Here is a 20,371-nt window from a genome sequence, read left to right on the forward strand (position 1 = left end):
ATTTTTTTCAGATCCTATTAGTAAAGAGTGTAAAATCTGGATGAAATGGAGAATTTTCTAGACAGATAGCAGGTACCAAAGTTAATTCAGGATCAGATAAACCATCTAAATAGTCCCATAACTCCTAAAGAAACAAATCAGTAGCCTTCATCTACTCAAAGGATAAACAGGCTAAGGAAGAAATTACATGAACAACACCTTTCACAATAGCCACAAATAATATAAAATACCTTGGTGTGACTCTAACCAAGCAAGTGAAAGATTTGTATGACAAGAACTTCAAGTCATTGAAGAAAGAAATTGAAGAAGAGCACAGAAGATGAAAGATCTCCAATGTTAATGGATTGGCAGGATTAATATAGTAAAAATGGCCATCTTGCTAAAAGCTTTCTACAGATTCAATGCAATTCCCATCAAAATTCCAACTCCATTCTTCATAGAGTTAGAAAGAGCAATTTGAAAATTCATTTGGAATAACAAAAAAAACAGGATAGTAAAAACTATCCTCAATAATAAAAGAACTTCTGGGGGAATCAGTATCCCTGACCTTAAGCTGTATGACAGAGCAATAGTAATTAAAAACTGTGTGGTATTGGTGGGGAAAAGATAGCATTTTCAACAAATGATGCTGGTTCAACTGGAGGTCAGCATGTAGAAGAATGCAAATGTAGTAGAATTCTAAAATGTAGCAGAATTCTAAAATCAAAGGAAGGAAGAAAAAGATGTGTTCTATCCAACACATGTAACAGGAGAGTTTGTCCATGAGTGACGGCTTTAGTGTCTGAGTAAAGTCAACTCTGACATAGAAGGTGAAGCATTTTCAAGGACAAGGTCTTTGTCTGGGATGATGTTGCCTGAGGAGCTGTCATCACCCAGTAATGACATCTGATACCAGGGCAATGTCACCTACCATGCAGGGCTGGGGTATCATTTTCAATGGGGAACCAACTTAATATTATGTGGACCCCTAGATTATAAACCAATCAAAGTCACAAATCAGCTGTAATTGTCACCAGAATGTAGCACAGATGAACCTGACAGTTTGTTCAAATTGGATGCATATCAAACCAGAAGTTGGGGTGTTTGGAGCACAATCTGTGGTCCATTGGCCTCATAGGAGTGTGCCCTCAGTGTGGTCACCAGCTCTTAAGGAATATGGTGTAAGATTGAAAGTGTGTAAAGAGCAGGTTAGGGCTCAGAACAAGATAGAGTATTCTAGGGAGCTATTTGTTGTACTAGAATTTGAAAAGGAGTGGGAAGAGATGCCATCCAATTCGACCAGTCATGAAGGCACTATCATGAGATATAAATGTTTTACTGAAACCATCTTCTAAAAATCCAGCCTGGGCTATTCTCAGTAAAATGTGTGCCTTGGGGATATTTCCAATATCATAGTTCAGCAGGGAATAAGATGTCCTGGCAAGGCCTTTTGCTTTGGTTTTGCTATGTGTAGAAATTTGTACAGCTGCCACTCATGTTTTTAACATCTTTGACATAAAAGATTTTTGTAAAATCCTAGAAGATTTTACTGCGAAGGGAAACTTTTAGGCAATGTCTCAGTGATTTACAGTAATGGAGAAGTTAGGACAGACACCTTACTGGCCATGGTCTCCAGTACCAAGATAGTAACCTCAAGCATTGCAAAATGCACAACTTCTTTAGTCTTGTCCTTTACTAAAGAGATTTTAATAAAGAGGTGGCAGTCAACAGCTTCTACTCATTTAAATTTGTAAGCAAAATTTATCAATGTAAAGTTGAGCATGGTGACTTGTAACTGCAGTCTCAGCACTGGAGAAGCTGAGGCAGGAGAATCAACCTCAGTTCAAGTTCAGCCTAGAATACATAGTGAGTCCCAGGCCATTCTGAGGGCCTGTAAGTCCTTGGCTCTTCCTTTGTGGAGCCATTACTATTCCTGACCAATCTATCCATATACTGTATCCATTAGATAGAAATTACAAAGGCTGCCTGTGTGCTACATCACATGATCACTCAATAGATATGTCCAGCTCTGGAGGTAATGTCAAATAATGAAAAAACCAGGGAAAACACCAAACGCCATCTGGAACCCTGGTGCAAGAAGGCTCCCGGAAACAGCGGCGCAGATCTTCCTGGTTGCTGCCGCCGCTGAGAGCTCGTAGGCAGCACCCCACGAGCAAACTTGAGACTCAGGACCACAGGTAAGACCAACTTTTCTGCACTGGAAAAATTTTCCTGAACAAAACACCAATGGCTTATGCTCTAAGATCAAGAATCGACAAATGGGATCTCATAAAACTGCAAGGCTTCGGTAAGGCAAAGGACACTGTGGTTAGGACAAAACGGCAACCAACAGATTGGGAAAAGATCTTTACCAATCCTACAACAGATAGAGGCCTTATATCCAAATTATACAAAGAACTCAAGAAGTTAGACCACAGGGAGACAAATAACCCTATTAAAAAATGGGGTTCAGAGCTAAACAAAGAATTCACAGCTGAGGAATGCCAAATGGCTGAGAAACACCTAAAGAAATGTTCAACATCTTTAGTCATAAGGGAAATGCAAGTCAAAACAACCCTGAGATTTCACCTCACACCAGTGAGAATGGCTAACATCAAAAACTCAGGTGACAGCAGATGCTGGCGAGGATGCAGAGAAAGAGGAACACTCCTCCATTGTTGGTGGGATTGCAGACTGGTACAACCATTCTGGAAAGCAGTCTGGAGGTTCCTCAGAAAATTGGACATTGAACTGCCTGAGGATCCAGCTATACTTCTCTTGGGCATATACCCAAAAGATTCCCCAACATATAAAAAAGACACGTGCTCCACTATGTTCATCGCAGCCTTATTTATAATACCCAGAAGCTGGAAAGAACCCAGATGCCCTTCAACAGAGGAATGGATACAGAAAATGTGGTACATCTACACAATGGAATATTACTCAGCTATCAAAAACAATGACTTTATGAAATTCGTAGGCAAATGGTTGGAACTGGAAAATATCATCCTCAGTGAGGTAACTCAATCACAGAGAAACACACATGGTATGCACTCATTGATAAGTGGCTATTAGCCCAAATGCTTGAATTACCCTAGATGCCTAGAACAAATGAAACTCAAGACAGATGATCAAAATGTGGATGGTTCACTCCTTCTTTAAAAGGGGAACAAGAATACCCTTGGCAGGGAATAGAGAGGCAAAGATTAAAACAGACACAGAAGGAACAGCCATTCAGAGCCTGCCCCACATGTGGCCCATACATATACAGCCACCCAATTAGACAAGATGGATGAAGCAAAGAAGTGCAGGCTCCTGAGAGACACAGCCAGAATACAGCAAACACAGAGGTGAATGCCAGCAGCAAACCACTGAACTGAGAATAGGACCCCCGTTGAATGAATCAGAGAAAGAACTGAAAGAGCTTGAAGGGGCTCGAGACCCCATATGAACAACAATGCCAAGCAACCAGAGCTTCCAGGGACTAAGCCACTACCTAAAGACTATACACGGACTGACCCTGGACTCTGACCCCATAGGTAGCAATGAATATCCTAGTAAGAGCACCAGTGGAAGGGGAAGCCCTGGGTCCTGCTAAGACTGAACCCCCAGTGAACTAGACTGGTGGGGGGAGGGCGGCAATGGGGGGAGGGTTGGGAGGGGAACACCCATACGGAAGGGGAGGGGAGAGGGGGATGTTTGCCCGGAAACCGGGAAAGGGAATAACACTCGAAATGTATATAAGAAATACTCAAGTTAATAAAAAAAAAAAGAAAAAACCATCTTCTGTGTGTTTTAGTGTTTTCACTTAATTTAACTTGTCACTGTTTTTTTTTTCAAGTGTGTATTTAATATACTACGTAAACAAAACCTCAAGGTCTGAGGAGTCATTCATGGTAAACACTTTCCTTGCATCTACTTATAGATACTCCATGTTAGGTTCCCTGCATTGAACAAGGAAGCAAAAATAAGAAGCTAAACAAGAAGAAAGGCCCAAATGAGGATGCTTGAATCTCATCTACAAGGGGAAATAAAATAGTCACAGGAGGCAGATGAAGGGAGGGACCTACGTGGGAGAGGGGATAGGGGAATAGCAGAGGGGTGTTCAGGATCAGGTATGGGGAAGGACAGGAGAGATGGTCAAATGGCCATGAGAGTACATGGAAATCTGCAACTAATGGGGGTAAAGAGATGAGAGGCATCTCCAGGAAGAGACAGAGACTTGAGATAGGGGAGGTGTCCAAGAATCAGTGAGGGTGACCTTAGCTGTGGCCCACAGCACTGGGGATACGGAGCCTGAAGAGGCCACCTCCTGTAGCCAGGCAGGAATCCCAGAGAAGCATTAAAGACACCAACCCACCCAAAATTTATCCTGTCTACAAGGAATGCAGAGATGGGGGATGGAGTAGAGACTGAGGGAATGACCAAGCAATAACTGGCCCAACTTGAGACCCATCCCATGGGCAAGCACCAGTCCCTGACACCATTAATGATACTCTTAGTCTTGCAGACCAGAGTCTAGCATGGCTGTCCTCTGAGTGGCTCCACCCAGCAGCTGACTCAGATGAATGCAGACACCAACAGTCAACAGTGAATGGAACTTGGGAAGTCTTACGGAAGAGTTGGGGGTAGGGTTGCAGGCTCTTAAGGGGCTAAGACTCCAGAGGAAGACCAGTGGAGTCAGCTAACCTGGGGCTCTCAGAGACTGAACCACCAACCAAAGAGTATACACAAACTGGACCTAGCCACCCTGACACACACATATGTAACAAATGTGCAGCTTGGTCTTCATGTGAGTCACAAACAACTGGAGTCTCAGGGAGGGGAGCTATCTCAAAAGCTGTTCCTCTCTGAGGGATATGTTCTTGTAGCTGTACTGCCTGTCTGGCCTCAGTGGGAAAGTATGAGCCTAGCCCTACAGACACTTGATGTTCCTGGGTGAGAGGATACCTGGGGGGTGGGGGTTCCTCCCTCTCTGAGGAGAAAGGAAGGAGGGGGTAGAGGGAAGGATTGTGGGACAGAATGAGGGACAATGAGTAGGATGTAAAATGAATAAGTAAAATAGGATCTGGAGAGATGTCTTAGCCATGAAGAGCACTTGCCACCTTTGCAGAAGACCAAGTTCTGTTCCTTGCACCCAGATGGTGGTAAAAAAAACCTCCTGTAACTCCAGTTCCAAGGTCTCCAATGTCCTCTCCTGGTCTCTCTTGGTACCCACACACATGTGGTATATATTCATACAACCAGGCAAAAATATATAACATAAGTAAGACATAATCCATTAATTTTTTAAAACTTGTATTAGTTCTTTGTGAATTTCACATCAGCACCCCAATCCTACTCATCCAACACTACAGCCAGCAAGGGGCAGAGCAGGCTCTCCTGCTCCCATGCCATCAAGGTCAGCTCTATTGTGCTGCCCAGACAAGATACAGGACCCACTCTCCTGAGTGCTGCAGTAGGCAAGGGGCTAAGCTAACTGTCCTGCTCTCGTGTCCTTGACTCATTTACAACCTCCACAACCTCCACAACAAACCAAGCTCTACCTTACTTCCCAGGTGAGGTGCAGGGTCTGCTTTCCTGATTGGTGTGGCCAGTGAGGGACAGGGACAGTTCTCTCACTTTCATGATCCCGGAGCCATATATCCTGCCTGCCATGGGTAGTGAGGAATGGGAGGCTGAGGAGGAGGACATCTCTCCCTCATCTGTGCTACCACAAAGCAGGCAAGACCCACAGCTGGCTCTCCCATACTCACACCCTCAGGACCAGCTCACTTACAACCTCAGGCCCAGGGGCAGTTCTACTGTGCTGTGCAGACAAGGTGCAGGACCTGCATACCCAAGAGCTACAGCAGATAAAGGTCAGAATCACCTCCCCAGTTCTCATGACCAGTTCTCTCACCTGCCATGGGTGATGAGAAACTCTTCCCTCACTGCCACCGCCACACAACAAGAGGTAAGGCTGGATCTCCCATGGTTTTTGTCCTTCTGGTTGACTTACCTGCAATTCCAACATCCAAGACCAGCCCTACTATACAACCCAGGCAAGCTACCAGGCCTGCTTTCCCGAGTACTGCAGTTAGGTAAGGATGGAGTTCACTCTCCTGCTTTCACAGACCCATGATCAGCTCTCCCAAGATGCCCAGGTGAATGATGGGGCCAATTCTGCACAGTCCTCAGACATCAACATGGCCCCAGGCAGCAGTCCAGACCAGAGATGTTTGTCCACCTAGCCTTTCATAGTAACAGACCCCTGCAGTTTCAGGCCCATTGACCCAGACATGGCCCATGGTGGTAGGTAGCACAGGCCAGTACCCCAGCATGTTCTCAAGTGGCATCACAGGCTACTCACATCGGGCTGTTTGTTCCTCACTACCCTCAAGTCTCCAGTTCTGCCTCTCTTCACTGTACGGACATCCTTCTGTTTCTTTCTCTTCCATTTCTCCACCACTTGCTCCTTTTAGTGGTTCCAGGGTCTCTGAGCATGTGGGTTTGTTTCAAGAGTAGTCTCAGTGCATTATAACACTGGCTAGGAGTCATCTCGGGCATGGTCTGCCCCTCTAGACCTGCGCTGCAATGGACTGGTGGTCATCTCAGGCTAGATCCATGTTCAGGCCCCATGGAGCTAGACTGGTGGTCATAATGGGCCCGCTTCTTGCTCGGGACCTCCTGAGTGGCCACATGTAAGGGTCGACTGTCTTGGGCTCACTCCCTTCCCTCCCCACACCTGAACTCCTCACCCCTGAACCATGGTCCCAGGTGGGGTTCCTATGGACACTGGCTCACTCTATTCTCTGGGAGCTCATCCAGGCTTCCAAGGCACCAGACTGGTAGTTGTCTCGGGCTTTCTTTTTTCATGGGTACAAGTCATTCACATGTTCACAGGACAAAACCCTGAGCGAAGTCATAGCATCTCTCCTCCCTGCCACCAGCTAATGCAGGTGTGACCCAGTAGCTGCACCTGCAACATCTCTAGGGGCAGATTAATCAATCGATTCATTAAAATATCCAATCAAGAGCAGCAGCAAATGAATAAATGAATATACTCCCTAGCTTTCATAAACCATGAAAACTATTAAACTTTCATTTGGTTGCTTTGTGGGAGGGGAAAGAAGACAAAGGAAGCAAGGACTCTCCCTTTAAGGGTGGCTCCTCCCTCTTTCTGGAGCCTTTCTATTCTTAAGAGTGAGATGATTATCTCCCTCCGTGGTCGTCCACTTTCTTTGGAGAACACATCTATGAAATAGTAAAAGGAGACACACGAGCCATCGGAATCATCAGACTTTGGAATGGGCAAGAACAGAATGGTTCTTCTTGGAGGTGCTGGGTCTCCCGGTAAAAGTCTCTTATTTATACTTATCCTTTATTTGAGTTAAGAGATGTCTGACAGTGAATAGATGTGATTGGCATAGGAGAGCGAGGAATAGCAAGGGACATCCAGGTCCTGTAGAAGTGCTTTCCGTCAGCCATGGATCCCAAACTGTTATTGTAAAGTAGGAAGCCGTGTTTTCCTTAATTTTATAAAATTGCTGAAGTGAAATCAAGTCAGGACCTGAAATAAGCAGAACCGTCCTGGGTATGAAACAGGGGTTTGTCAGGAAAGATAAAGTGTAGGAACCAACACTGATTAAAAGTTGATATCCAATAGGAAGCTTGGAAAACCAACTCAGTGCAAAATTCTACTTCATGATGGGCATGGACAGGCTGGAAATCATTCTTCAGTTCCACATGAGTGCTGAATTGTGGTCACTGTGGAGCTCAGAGCTGTATGGCACTTTTTTAATGCTGTCTGTGGGGATGATGAGATTAACAGTTGGGTAGTTTTGGATGTGAAGTGGACTATTTGTCACGCAGTTGAGAACGATACTTAGCAGGTCCTATTGGTGGAACAGTCATGAACATAAGAAGTACCAGCCACTCTTCCACGAAGTTGTTAGGAAACTGTGTGGGGCAGAAAGACATGGAGCCTGTTTGATTGATGCCAAGAAGGTAGAGGGACAGAGAGCTCAGAACCCCGTCCTAGAGTGTGCAGAGAACATGCTCCATACCCGGTTTGGTTAATGTCTCTTTCAATAGTGCAAGCTTAAGACCTGCCTTTGAAATTTGCTTCTGTGCCCAGCATTTTCAAAACTCTTCAGTCCTGGGCTGCATGTAAGCAGCTGCATTTCCGAAACTATTCCACCAGCCCTGCTGTTCTTCGTCTGGGTCTTTCCCACTTGCCTTCCAGTTTGAAGGAAGGGTCTTTCTTTTTATTGGTTTAGTCTTTGTCATACCCCAAACTCTGAACGTTCTCTTATCCAAAATCTCCTGTTAGTAAACTTTTACTCCTGCCCCCTTGTTTCACAGGTTATAAAAGATTTGTCCACCTAGGTTTCTTTGTTGTGGCTGTGAGCTCACTTCTCAGCGTCTCTGCTGTCACTCAGGCTCCTGGTGAGTATTTTGTCAAGCTTACTTGTGGCCTTAGCCTGCCCTGATATGAACTGTCAAACAAAATCACAATTCCCCTGTATGGTAAAGTAGCATCTAAAATTCCATCCTCTGCAGAGCTGAAGAACCAAATATCAAAACTATACAATTGTATTCTAACCAGACCCAAAATTGTTAGCATGATCTTCCCTCATATAAAACAACCCCATGTTACATAAAGACTGAAAGTGGTATATAGCAGGCTAAAAAGAAAAGAGAAGAAAGCTCAGAGTTATTTGGACAAAAGGAAGTTCCGGAAACACTTCAATAAATTCAAAGCGTAAACGTGACATTTTAAAAAAAAAATGTATTGCAGGAAGCCTGGCTGATAGGCCCACCAGGTTCCTCGGTTAAGCCAAAATAATAGCAAAAAAGCAGGTGAAAGAGTCTGAGAATGGGAGTGAGAGAAATAATGTTGTGGCGGCGGCGAAGGCAGTCGTTTGTAATCGTAGCGAATAGGAAAATAACTCTCTAGATTTCAACTTTAAAAGAGCAGTTTCGGGGTTGGGGATTTAGCTCAGTGGTAGAGCGCTTGCCTAGAGAGCGCAAGGCCCTGGGTTCGGTCCCCAGCTCCGGAAAAAAAAAAAGAACCAAAAAAAAAAAAAAAAGAGCAGTTTCCTGAGATCTCAGCTACTATGTGTAAAAACCCACCCAAATGTACATAAATGTATGAAATGGTTACTTAATTCCTTTCAGCTATTTTCTCTATCCTCACACAATTACTGTTAACTTGATTTCTATTGAGTTTGTGGTAGGAAGGAACACACATGGCTCATCCTGTAGAACTCTCCTTATTTCAGATGGTATGAATTGCCACTGCTCAGGACACCCAGTCATAGAATTAAAATCCCAGGTAGCGCCTTGCCCTTGGCCTTCCCAGCTTTGCCATTGCTCCGCTTGAAACTGTGGTCCTATCAGATCCATCCGGACGCTAGACAATGTCGTTCTCCTATTGTACCAGGGTAGGGTCAGAATGGGTCCCAGCTCGGACTCTAAGTTCTATGTAAGGAATCTAAAAACGGGTCATGTTCTCTGCATGCTTTCTGACCGTTTGCTGTGTTAACTTGTTACTTGTTTCCATGTTGACTTGTTGCTGCAGAAGGAAGGAAGAAGGAACTGAGACTGGCCGGCGGTGAAAACAACTGTAGTGGGAGAGTGGAGCTCAAGATCCACGAGAAGTGGGGCACAGTGTGCGGTAACGGCTGGAGCATGAACGAGGTGTCCGTGGTTTGCCAGCAGCTAGGATGCCCAACTTCGATTAAAGCCCCGGGATGGGCTAACGCCAGCGCGGGCTCTGGGGACATCTGGATGGACAAGGTTTCTTGCACAGGGAATGAGTCAGCTCTTTGGGACTGCAAACATGAGGGGTGGGGAAAGCACAACTGTACCCATGAACAAGATGCTGGAGTGACCTGCGCAGGTAAGGCTTGCCCATGTCAAAGCAAGCCCCAGGCACGTATTTCTAATTCAGTTCACAGTGTCTCTTGGATTCAACATTGCATTGAATTCCGGTGCAGTTATTCACTGATACTAAAACTTCCTGCAAATCATTTAATCTTTCTAAGCTGCTGATAACTCAATAATAAGACATATGCCAAGCTCTCTGCACACTGTGTGGTGTGCAACAATGGCTGAAAATATTAGTTTCTTCAAGGACTCCATCTTTCATTACCATGTGGACTCGGTCATCTTCTCTTCCTCCTCGTTTATTTTATTATTAATCTTTACGTTGACAAACATAGCACTTCTAACAAATTTCAAAACTATAAGAAATCTTTCCAGGCCTTCCCTGTAAATGGAGCTAACATTCAGCTGCAGCTTAGGTGTGGTACCCTGTGCTTTTATTTTCTTACATAATGAAGAGTGAAGTTAAGCTTACTTTTTGAAGTTTATAAACCTGAAGGTCCAACCAAAAACTGATAAGAGAAGAGCCTATAGCTACTCAAGGACTTGCTAGTTTCAAAGGGATCTGTTCTCTATATCTGTGGGATCCTTCACCCTAACTCCTACTTAGTCTTCAGAGAATCCGCTTCTTGGCACACTAGTCAACAGAAAACTGATGCCGGGCCACCCCACCTACCACTCCACCACTCAGGTCTTGGCTTTGCCATCTTTCTCAATGCTTTCTCAATGCTATGCCCAGTGACTGAGCCTCAGGTCATTGACCTGTGAAGTGGGCTAACAATGATAACATATAGTGTTCAAACTTGTAAGGATTGAATAATACAGCACGTGATGCACTTAGATGTACATTGATTGTGACCTCTTATAATTATCAGTTATTATTACTAATTGCCCATGATGAAAATAAGCCTTGCTAAGTTGTGGTCTTTGGTTGGAGTTTGGAGCTCATGAAATTTAATTTCTTGTTCAACAAAGTGCTTCTAAAATTTTATCCAAATCCACCTTCCCCAGTGTCCCCACATATCAACTAAAGTCTTCTCTTTTTTTCATGTATTTTACTCCTCACAGAACTCATAGCATGAGGAATAAAGTTTGCTATAAAAAATGAGAAAATTAAAAAACTCCCTTTTTGCTGAAAATAGTGGTAAATTTCTTGGGAAGATTTTTAAGAACTTGATAGCACATAGTGTTTTAAAGACTGTTGTGTTTATTTAGTCATTTTAATCTTTTCTTATTTTCTAATTTCAAATTCAACATCAATTACTCATTCTTAGAACTCTTTTACTATGGATAGGTTAAAATACAGAATCTAAGCATCTGGTAAATGACTATTTTCTCATTTTCTACAACTTGATTAGAAGGCCAATTTACGTTTTCCTGCTTTTGTTTAACGAATAATGTGTCATATTGATCTTTTCTCTGGTAAAGTATTCTGATCTGTAATACAATTTGCTTGGAAAGCAAATGTAGAGGGAAATCCTTACTGCTCATTGGGCTTTAACATGTTAAAATTCTCTGATACATGGAGAAGGGCCATATCTGAAAGCCAAACACTAACTTTTAATGCCAAGTATCCAGAAAACCCTAAATGAATAGCTGCTTATGAATGACTTTCACTTCCTAACCTTGGTCGCTTCTCTAGATGGATCTAATTTGGAGATGAGACTGGTGAACAGCGGGGACAACCGATGCTCAGGAAGAGTAGAAATAAAGTTCCAGGGAAAGTGGGGGACAGTGTGTGACGACAACTTCAGCAAAGATCACGCTTCTGTGATTTGTAAACAACTTGGATGTGGAAGTGCCATCAGTTTCTCTGGCTCAGCTAAATTAGGAGCTGGTTCTGGACAAATCTGGCTTGATGATCTGGCATGCAATGGAAATGAGTCAGCTATCTGGGACTGCAAACACCGGGGATGGGGAAGGCACAACTGTGACCATGCTGAGGACGTCGGTGTGATCTGCTTAGGTAAGGACAGCTCCGGGTGTTTTGCTCTCTGTGACAGACAAAACGTAAAGGTACCAGAAGTGTAAGTCCAAGTCCTTGAGAACATAATGAAGTCAGCCTCTGTCATTTCATTATTGTCTCGTCTAGGGTCCCAGCTCTAATACCTTTGGGTTCACTAACTGAAATCAGAAGGTTGCAATAGTCATAGGGGGCAAGGAGGCACTGGAGCGGTGTCTCGTTAATTGATAGTCCTTAAAGCTCTTGCAGGAGACTGGGGTTCAGTTCTCAGCAGCCACCTGTCACTCCAATTCCACAAGATCGAATCCCTTCCCGATCTCCAAGGGCACTGCACATACATGCTGCATATACATTTGCTCAGGCATACACATATACATGTAAAAATGTTAAAATAATAAACAATTAAAACAGTATTAAAATAATGAAATTTACTTTCATCATAAAAAGGATGTTTTGGAAAAGCTTGATGGGGATTGAAGATGGGATGAAGGCGGGCAGGAGGGGACTGAGGTGGAGGGTGAAGAGAGGAGGGATGGGGTAAAGGGGTCAGTAGCAAATCATTTAAAGCTTTTGTGTATGTGACTCTTGTATGTTGAGCACATTTCCCTCATAATATCTTATCCTTTCTTTATCTTTCTCCCTCCTGTTAGTACTCTATGTTCCTTTTAGATTGTCTTATTTCTTCTTTCAAGTCATTTATAAATAAGCAGATAGATAATAAGATGATAAATAAGTCAGTAGACAGATAGACAGATACATAGATACATAGATGATAGATAGGTATGTAAATAGATGATAATACATACGTACATACATACATACTTACATACATAGACAGTTGATAGGTAAGAAGATAGATAGATAGATAGATAGATAGATAGATTGATAGATAGATAGATAGATAAATGGATGATGGATAGATAGAGATACAAATATAGAAATATCACAAACATATAATTGTATATGTCTATGTAAAACTCTCAGAAATATTTGCTATTTGTCTTTCTGAGATTGTTTAAAACAAACCACTATCCTCATCATCCCCTGTAACCCTCCTTTTTAGTCACTTTGGCCCACTCCTTCCCAAACCATCAGCTCAAATCCATAGAATTAAAGAATAAAAGCAAAAGTGCCAATATATCAGCACTCCACAAAGGCTTAGGCTGTCCGTGAGCAAGAACTGCTTCAGAGACTTTTAATTCTCACCAGGGTCCCAGGCTATCGGCTTGTGTTTATCACAGGATATTCTTCAGAACCAAGGAAGGACTTTTATGGGGTGTTGATTATAGACAGTGAGAGGAGTGGATTAGTCAGCTCCTTCTTCCTCTGCTCTGCCTTTAAACTGAGAGAGTATTCTGGTAGTTACTTTTCTATTGCCGTGGTAATACAACATGATCGTGACAACTTAAAGAAGGAATCGTTTATTCTGGCTTGAGGGTCTAAAAGGATAGGTGGGTGTCCATCACCATCACAGTGGGGAAGCATGACAGCAGGCCTGGTAAGTGGTGCAGCAAGCTGAGCACTCTTAAAATCAAAGAGCGAAGCAGAACAATGACCAGGAATGGTAAGATGCTTTTAAAGCCTTCCCCCAGAGGCACACTTCCTCCAGAAAGGCCACACCTCCTAAATCTCTCCAAACAGTGCCACCAACTGGGGACCAAATGTTCAAACACCCAAGCCCACGAGGAAACATTCTCACTCAAACCACCACAGGTACTCGCAGAAGGGCCAGGGTCACAGCACAAACTGGGTAATGGAGACCGATCATGCCATTAACAATGAAAGCAAGTGGTGGGTATTTACCCAAACTGGAGATGAAACACCTAAACACAGGCAGATGTACTTTAACAAAATAGAGCAAGCAGTTCTAGCACCAGTTGTGGTGACCAAACAGGCACCAACACTGACTCTGGGCAAATCTCTGAGACATTTCCCAAAGTGAGAGCTGCATGGTAATGGCTCACCATGGAGCTATAGAACGGCTGCCTCTAACCATCTCACCTCCCCTTCTTTAACTCTGCCGGGGCTTGTTTTCAAACACCTCATCCTTATTTCCCTTTTGCCGATGTATGATTTGTTTCTGTTGTAGACGGAGCGGATCTGAGCCTGAGACTGGTGGATGGGGTGTCCAAATGTTCAGGAAGGTTGGAAGTGAGATTCCAAGGAGAGTGGGGGACCGTGTGTGACGACAGCTGGGATCGCCGTGACGCTTCTGTGGTGTGTAAGCAACTGGGATGTCCAACTGCCATCACTGCCATTGGCCGAGTTAATGCCAGTGAGGGATCCGGACCAATTTGGCTTGACAGTATCTCCTGCGAGGGACATGAGCCGGCTCTTTGGGACTGTAAGCACCAGGAATGGGGGAAGCATTACTGTAACCACAAAGAAGACGCTGGCGTGACATGTTCTGGTAAGTTAGAACAAAAGGCAGGTCAAAGAGGTATGGCTAGTGTGACTAGTGGAAACGATCCTCATCGTTGGGAGTTCCTTCACAGCTGGGGAGGGTCAGGCACACCCTTCATAGAAGGGTTACTTGGCTCCTTTGTCTGTATTATTAGTACTCTTTGGAATCACACCTTAAATTCTAAATCTATATGGAGCTCAGAGTTAATATTTAGGAATGAAGTGTGTGTGTGTGTGTGTGTGTGTGTGTGTGTGTGTGTGTGTGTGTGTGAGAGAGAGAGAGAGAGAGAGAGAGAGAGAGAGAGAGAGAGAGAGAGAACACATGTATGTGCACATGAGTAATTAATATTTTCAGTCCTTAAGAACTATGTACCATTTCTATGTGGAATCCACAGTCAGCATTTGTTTATTAAGGCCTCGGTAAACAGATAAACCAAGATTAGCTGTAGTGGCATAGGCCTGTCGTCCAAGCCACTTAAGAGAGATTAGGGCAGAGGGTGGCAAACTCAAATACAACTTACTGAGCCCCATCTCAGTAATATTTAAAACCAAATCATAAAGAGGTGTCAGGCATACAATCCTCTAGCTTATAAAGGGGACTAGGTTCAAGCCACAGTATTACCACGAAACAAGCAAACAGCAGGCGCTGGGTAGATCACAGGTTCCGGTGTCTCGGCAGCGTCCGCAAAGGAGGGGAGCAGGAGGTCTTTCGGGAGCTACCCTGCCCAGGTCCCCTCTGCTTGTGTCTCCTCTGCAGATGGAGCAGATCTGGAACTCCGACTCGTCGGTGGAGGCAGTCGCTGTGCTGGGATGGTGGAGGTGGAGATTCAGAAGCTGACTGGGAAGGTGTGCAGCCGAGGCTGGACACTGACAGATGCCGACGTGGTTTGCAGACAGCTTGGATGTGGCTCTGCACTTCAAACACAGTCTAAGATCTACTCTAAAACCAAAACCGAGGCAACAAATACGTGGCTCTTCCCTGGCTCTTGCAGTGGAAATGAAACTTCTCTTTGGCAATGTAAAAACTGGCAGTGGGGCGGCCTTTCCTGTGATCACTTCGAAGAAGCCCAAGTTACTTGCTCAGGTGATACTTTCAATCCATTCGTTAAGAAGCAACTTAGTTCCAAGGGTTCTGTAGATACTGTGGCCGTGGTTTGCTTTTTCTGCTCTTGTTTTAACCTTATAAATCAGGATATGCAGGCGCATTGTTTATGCTAATGATAGAATTAGGATTTTTTTAACCTCTTCCTTTGAATTTTTTAAAGATTTATTTATTTAGTATATATACATATGCCTATATGTATGCCTGCACGCCATAAGAGGACACTAGAGCTCATTATAAGTGGTTGTGAACCCCCATGTGGTTGCTAAGAATTGAACTCAGGACCTCCAGAAAGTGCAGCCAGTGCTCTTAACCATGGAGTCATCTCTCCATCCCCTGGGGTTGGTTTTTAAAATAAATCTGATTGCACTATTTCTGTGAAAGCAGTAATTAATATCATTGTGCATCTGTATTATGCGTATGTGACATACTGACAGACCAATGAATAATTATTCTTCAAATAACAACGTATTGGGGGTCTGGAGAGATGGCCCAATGGGTAAAGCACTTACCACACACTCAGAAAAGCCTGAGTTCAGACCGACAGCACACATAAAGATCTGGATGCCCCAGTGTTCACTTGTAAGCTTAGCACTTGCATCTGACTACAGCTATTCTCAAAGTTAGCAAAAGAATGTTATCCAGCTACGAGGTCAAAGAGCAAATTTACAGATGCCAATACGTACAGATGTCAACCTCTGCCTGGCATTGTTCATCTCAGACATAAGGCCATTTGAAACCTAAGGCTAAGGGAAAGCCGAGACCAGAAGATTATTTTGCTGGCAAGCTTGACACTTCAGTTGTGCAGCACCAATTTTATCTTCTGCTTTGGCTGCATTTTACCATCAACTCAGCCGAGAAGCAAGACACTCAGGGTGTTTCAAATGATGACGATTTATTCTTCTTTGTGCATCTCATATACTTTGTTACTGGACAAAAGGAGAAAGTCCTAACTAATTGTTCTTAAATTTCCTCTTCATTCAAGTTCTTAGGGAAAGAAAAAAATGTTGATTTAGTAACTTTGGCAGATTAAAACTTAACTTGTTAATTGAAAGAATTGATCTATGCACGAAATACTATTTAATGGCTCTTACACAAAAGTCAATGAAGTCATATATTTGTTGGGAAGAAAGTCCCTTTAAAAAGCTCAGAGTCCATCATTCTGATATACATAGTGATCTAAAGGCGTGAGTCAATGCGTGTTAACAGGATCACAAAATTAAAGCTGAAAAAAGGAAGGGCCAAAGTAACCTGTTTGGATGGAAGGTTTTGGATTTAGATTCAGATGTTTTAGCATTGGGGAACAGAAGGAATGTACAGAAAGAGTTTGCTTTCAAGCACATTACATGCTTTCACACAGGAAAAAAAAAGAGCACATTGGGTTTGGTTTTGCTAGTCTCTGATTCTATATAATTTCATTTGAAATACCTACACGAACACTCTAGAAACCAAGGAACATAGTTTGGCCTGATCTCAGAAATTGCCTTGACTTAAAAATTAAGTCCAATGCCAACCCCACTCACAAAACTTTCAACCCAAAATGTGTCCTACCTGCAAGAAGTGGAGGGACAAAGACGGAGCAGAGGCTGAGGGAATGGCCAACCAATGACTGCCCCAAAATTGAGACCCATCCAACGGGCAAGAACCGATCCCTGACACTGTTAATGACACTATGTTATACTGGCAGACAATAGCAGAGCATAACTGTCCTCTGCGAGGCTCCACCTGAAACAGATGCAGAGACCCACAGCTAAACACTGGACAAGACATTGGGGAGTCTTGTGGAAGAGTTGGGGAAATGATTAAGGGACCCAAAATGAATAGGGACTTCACAGGAAGACCAACAGAGTCAACAAATCTGGTCCCTTGGAGGATCCCTGAGATTGAACCACTAACCAAAGAGCATATAGAGGCTGGACCTAGAGCCCACACACATATATAGCAGATATACAATTTGGTCTGCATGTGGCTCTCCAAACAACTGGAATGGAGTCTGTTCCTGACTCTGTTGCCTGCCTGTGGATCATGTTCTCCTAACTAAGTTGCCTTGTCAGGCCTCAGTGGGAGAGAATGTGCCTTGTCTTGCAATGACTTGATGTGCCAGAGTGGGTTGGTACCCAGGGGAATGTTCCCCCTTGTCAGAGGAGAAAGAGAAGAGGGGGAGAGGAGGGGCTATGGGGGGCTAGGAGGAAAGAGGGACTGCAATTGGGATATAAAGTGAATTGATTGATTAATTAATTAACTAATTAATTAATTAATGTATACGTAATAGCCAGTGACATCTTAGGCGTATTTTATGTTCACCCAATTCAAGTTAAGGACTTTCCAGTTCAACAATCACTGATTCTTTGTGTATAGAATTGTTTGCTCTCAGCTTGGTCTGCATTTAGAAATCATGGGTCCTTCATCTCATATTTGGATAGGAATTCACTTTAATGAGCAAAATTCCATCAAGCTGAGACATTATATTTGTATTTCTAATGCAGAAAGTAGTCATGTCTGGAACATTTTCAGAGTTACCTCGTGTAAGGTAAAAAGACACATGATCTGAAATATACACAGAGAGTACGAACACTGCAAGGGCTGAAGGGCTGAAGGGCTGTCCATCTGTACCTCAGTGAAGGTAGCGTCAGAGGTTTCCACAGGCATCTGTGAAGGATGCTTGCTCTTTAGAAGGTCCAACTTCAGATGAACTTCTGCTTTTTTCTGAAAGAAGTAAATTTGAAGTGGTTTGCATTTTCAAGACACTCACTGGTTTCTGGTGTTCAAGGAAGCCCTGCTTTCCTTGATGGTTAAGCCCTTTGGCCTGAGAAGGAGCACAACCCAATCTGAGTTCCATTTCTTGTTACCTGGCATCTCTTTCGTCTACATTTTAAAGACCAGCTACACTAAGTGACATACAGGTTTGTTTTCTCTCTCAGTCTAGGAGGCACAAGATCTAGTATCCTGTTGCAGCTCTGCCCTTCCTGCTGGCAGAGCAGATGGGGCACAGAACATGGTGTGGACTGGCAAGGCAGAGGATGCATAGGCCTGTTTGTCTATGAACCACTCTTTTAAAGCCCTGTCAGGAAGGAACAGGACAGGAAAGTCACAGATCAAGGGTCGCACTTTTTAAAGTCTGGTGTCCATTCAATGTTCCAAGCAAAACTATGTTGAAAACCTATATGCAGATGTTGATAAAACCGTCGTAGACTTCAGACTAAAGCAAGTGCTGGATTGGATGACAGAGCCCAAACTGTGAACAAACTGTGCTTCATGAATAAATGCAAGTGAAATACTAGAAGAAAAGAGAAGTTCTGATCTTGCTTTTCTTCAAAATTCAAAGCTCTAGAATTTTCTTAGGATAGGCCCAATGAATAATTTGAGAGCCACAATTTGCTATACTCAATCTAGACAGAAAATCCAGGAGGTGCAGGGTGAAACTGCAGAGAACCCTGGCTACTAGTCCCAGCAAGCGTGAAAACGTGGAAATTGTACCTCTCACAAAAATACTATTGTTTTTTTTAGGCCACAGGAAACCCAGACTGGTTGGAGGAGAAATCCCATGTTCCGGTCGTGTGGAAGTGAAACACGGAGACACGTGGGGTTCCGTCTGTGATTTCGACTTGTCTCTGGAAGCTGCCGGCGTGGTGTGCAGGGAATTACAATGTGGAACAGTCGTCTCTATCCTAGGGGGAGCACATTTTGGAGAAGGAAGCGGACAGATCTGGGGTGAAGAATTCCAGTGTAGTGGAGATGAATCCCATCTTTCTCTGTGCTCGGTGGCGCCCCCACTGGACAGAACTTGTAGCCACAGCAGGGATGTCAGCATAGTCTGCTCACGTAAGACCCAAAAAGTATCTTCGGTTTGCTCATAGGGTGTGAAACAGAGCGGGTTAGGGAGTCACGGATGTCTTTTCTAATCCCAGTCTCCTTTCAGGATACATAGATATCCGTCTGGCAGATGGCAAGTCCTCCTGTGAGGGAAGAGTGGAGCTCAAGACACTCGGAGCCTGGGGTCCCCTCTGCAGCTCTCACTGGGACATAGAAGATGCTCATGTCTTATGTCAGCAGCTTAAGTGTGGAGTTGCCCTTTCTACTCCAGGAGGAGCACATTTTGGGAAAGGAGCTGGTCAGGTCTGGAGGCACAAGTTCCACTGCACTGGAACTGAGGAGCATATAGGGGATTGCCCTATGACTGCTCTGGGTACACCGATGTGTTCTGACGGACAGGTGGCCTCTGTAATTTGCTCAGGTGAGAGGATGAAGGGCAGAGCCAGTGATAAGCCTCTCCACAGTGGTGTGTTTTAGAATCAGATGGGCCTGAGTCCAGGGATGAAGCAAAAGAAAAATAAACAGTCTGTCTGGGAGATTCATGAGACCTGTGCTAGAATAGTAACTTCATTTGTTTTATTAGAGAGTATGTAAACTTAATTTTCACCAACCTTATTGCTCTCTAGTGTTTACTGCAGTGGTTCTCAACCTTCCTAATGCTGTGACCCTTTATTGCAGTCCCTCATATTTTGGTGACCCTTCCAACCATTAAATTACACTTGTTACTACTCTATAACTGTCATTTTGCTACAGCTATGAATCATAATATAAATACATGGTATGCAAGATATCTGATATTCCACCTCTGGTGGAAGTGTTTTCCTCCTCCCTGAAGGTCATGACTCACAGGTTTGAGAACTTCTGGCTTACTGTCATCTGTTTTCTCAAATCTGCCCACTTCCAGGTGGCCCATCCACCCATCCCCTTTCTCTGTGACCCCTCCAACCTCCTCCTTCCTCTTTCTCTAGCTCTGTTTGTCCTCAATGCGCCTACAGAACTCTCCATCTGATCCTCATTCTTCACCCTTCGTATCTAATATTCCTGAAATTTTGGGTGTTTTCAGGAAACCAATCGCATACACTGTTGCCATGTAGTTCATCATCTTCGGTCCAAACAACAAGTTCTACCATTGCAAAGGACAGTGACGTTCCCTGCATAGGTGAGAATCTGTGATCAACCTGTAAAAATGACCTCAAACCTTCGAAAGTGCACTTTTTCTTTATCTTCATTTCTCTTTCCAG

The 20,371-nt window shown here is 43.8% G+C and overlaps 1 protein-coding gene and 1 non-coding gene across 4 annotated transcripts in view; one reads left to right on the forward strand and one right to left on the reverse strand.

Annotated features, from left to right (window-relative positions):
• Positions 1-6,834: 6,834 nt before the first annotated feature.
• Positions 6,835-6,962, reverse strand: LOC120102684 (small nucleolar RNA SNORA17). Its single transcript, XR_015687377.1, has one exon. It is a non-coding gene; the product is annotated as a small nucleolar RNA SNORA17 (small nucleolar RNA).
• Positions 6,963-7,171: 209 nt separating this feature from the next.
• Positions 7,172-20,371, forward strand: part of Cd163 (CD163 molecule) — a 33,351-nt gene continuing 20,151 nt past the window's right edge. For 2 of the 3 annotated variants that reach the window (XM_087657691.1, XM_087657692.1), the window contains exons 1-9: positions 7,186-7,314; positions 8,326-8,409; positions 9,545-9,865; positions 11,492-11,815; positions 13,902-14,222; positions 14,973-15,299; positions 18,825-19,139; positions 19,237-19,551; positions 20,194-20,289. In XM_087657691.1, the coding sequence (XP_087513817.1) occupies positions 7,269-7,314; positions 8,326-8,409; positions 9,545-9,865; positions 11,492-11,815; positions 13,902-14,222; positions 14,973-15,299; positions 18,825-19,139; positions 19,237-19,551; positions 20,194-20,289 (2,149 nt within the window). In that variant the 5' untranslated portion in view covers positions 7,186-7,268. 3 annotated transcript variants of the gene reach the window in all.

The sequence above is a fragment of the Rattus norvegicus genome, chromosome 4 (assembly GCF_021556685.1).
Source record: "Rattus norvegicus strain SHRSP/BbbUtx chromosome 4, alternate assembly SHRSP_T2T, whole genome shotgun sequence".
In the NCBI taxonomy this organism is placed as follows: Eukaryota; Metazoa; Chordata; class Mammalia; order Rodentia; family Muridae; genus Rattus; species Rattus norvegicus.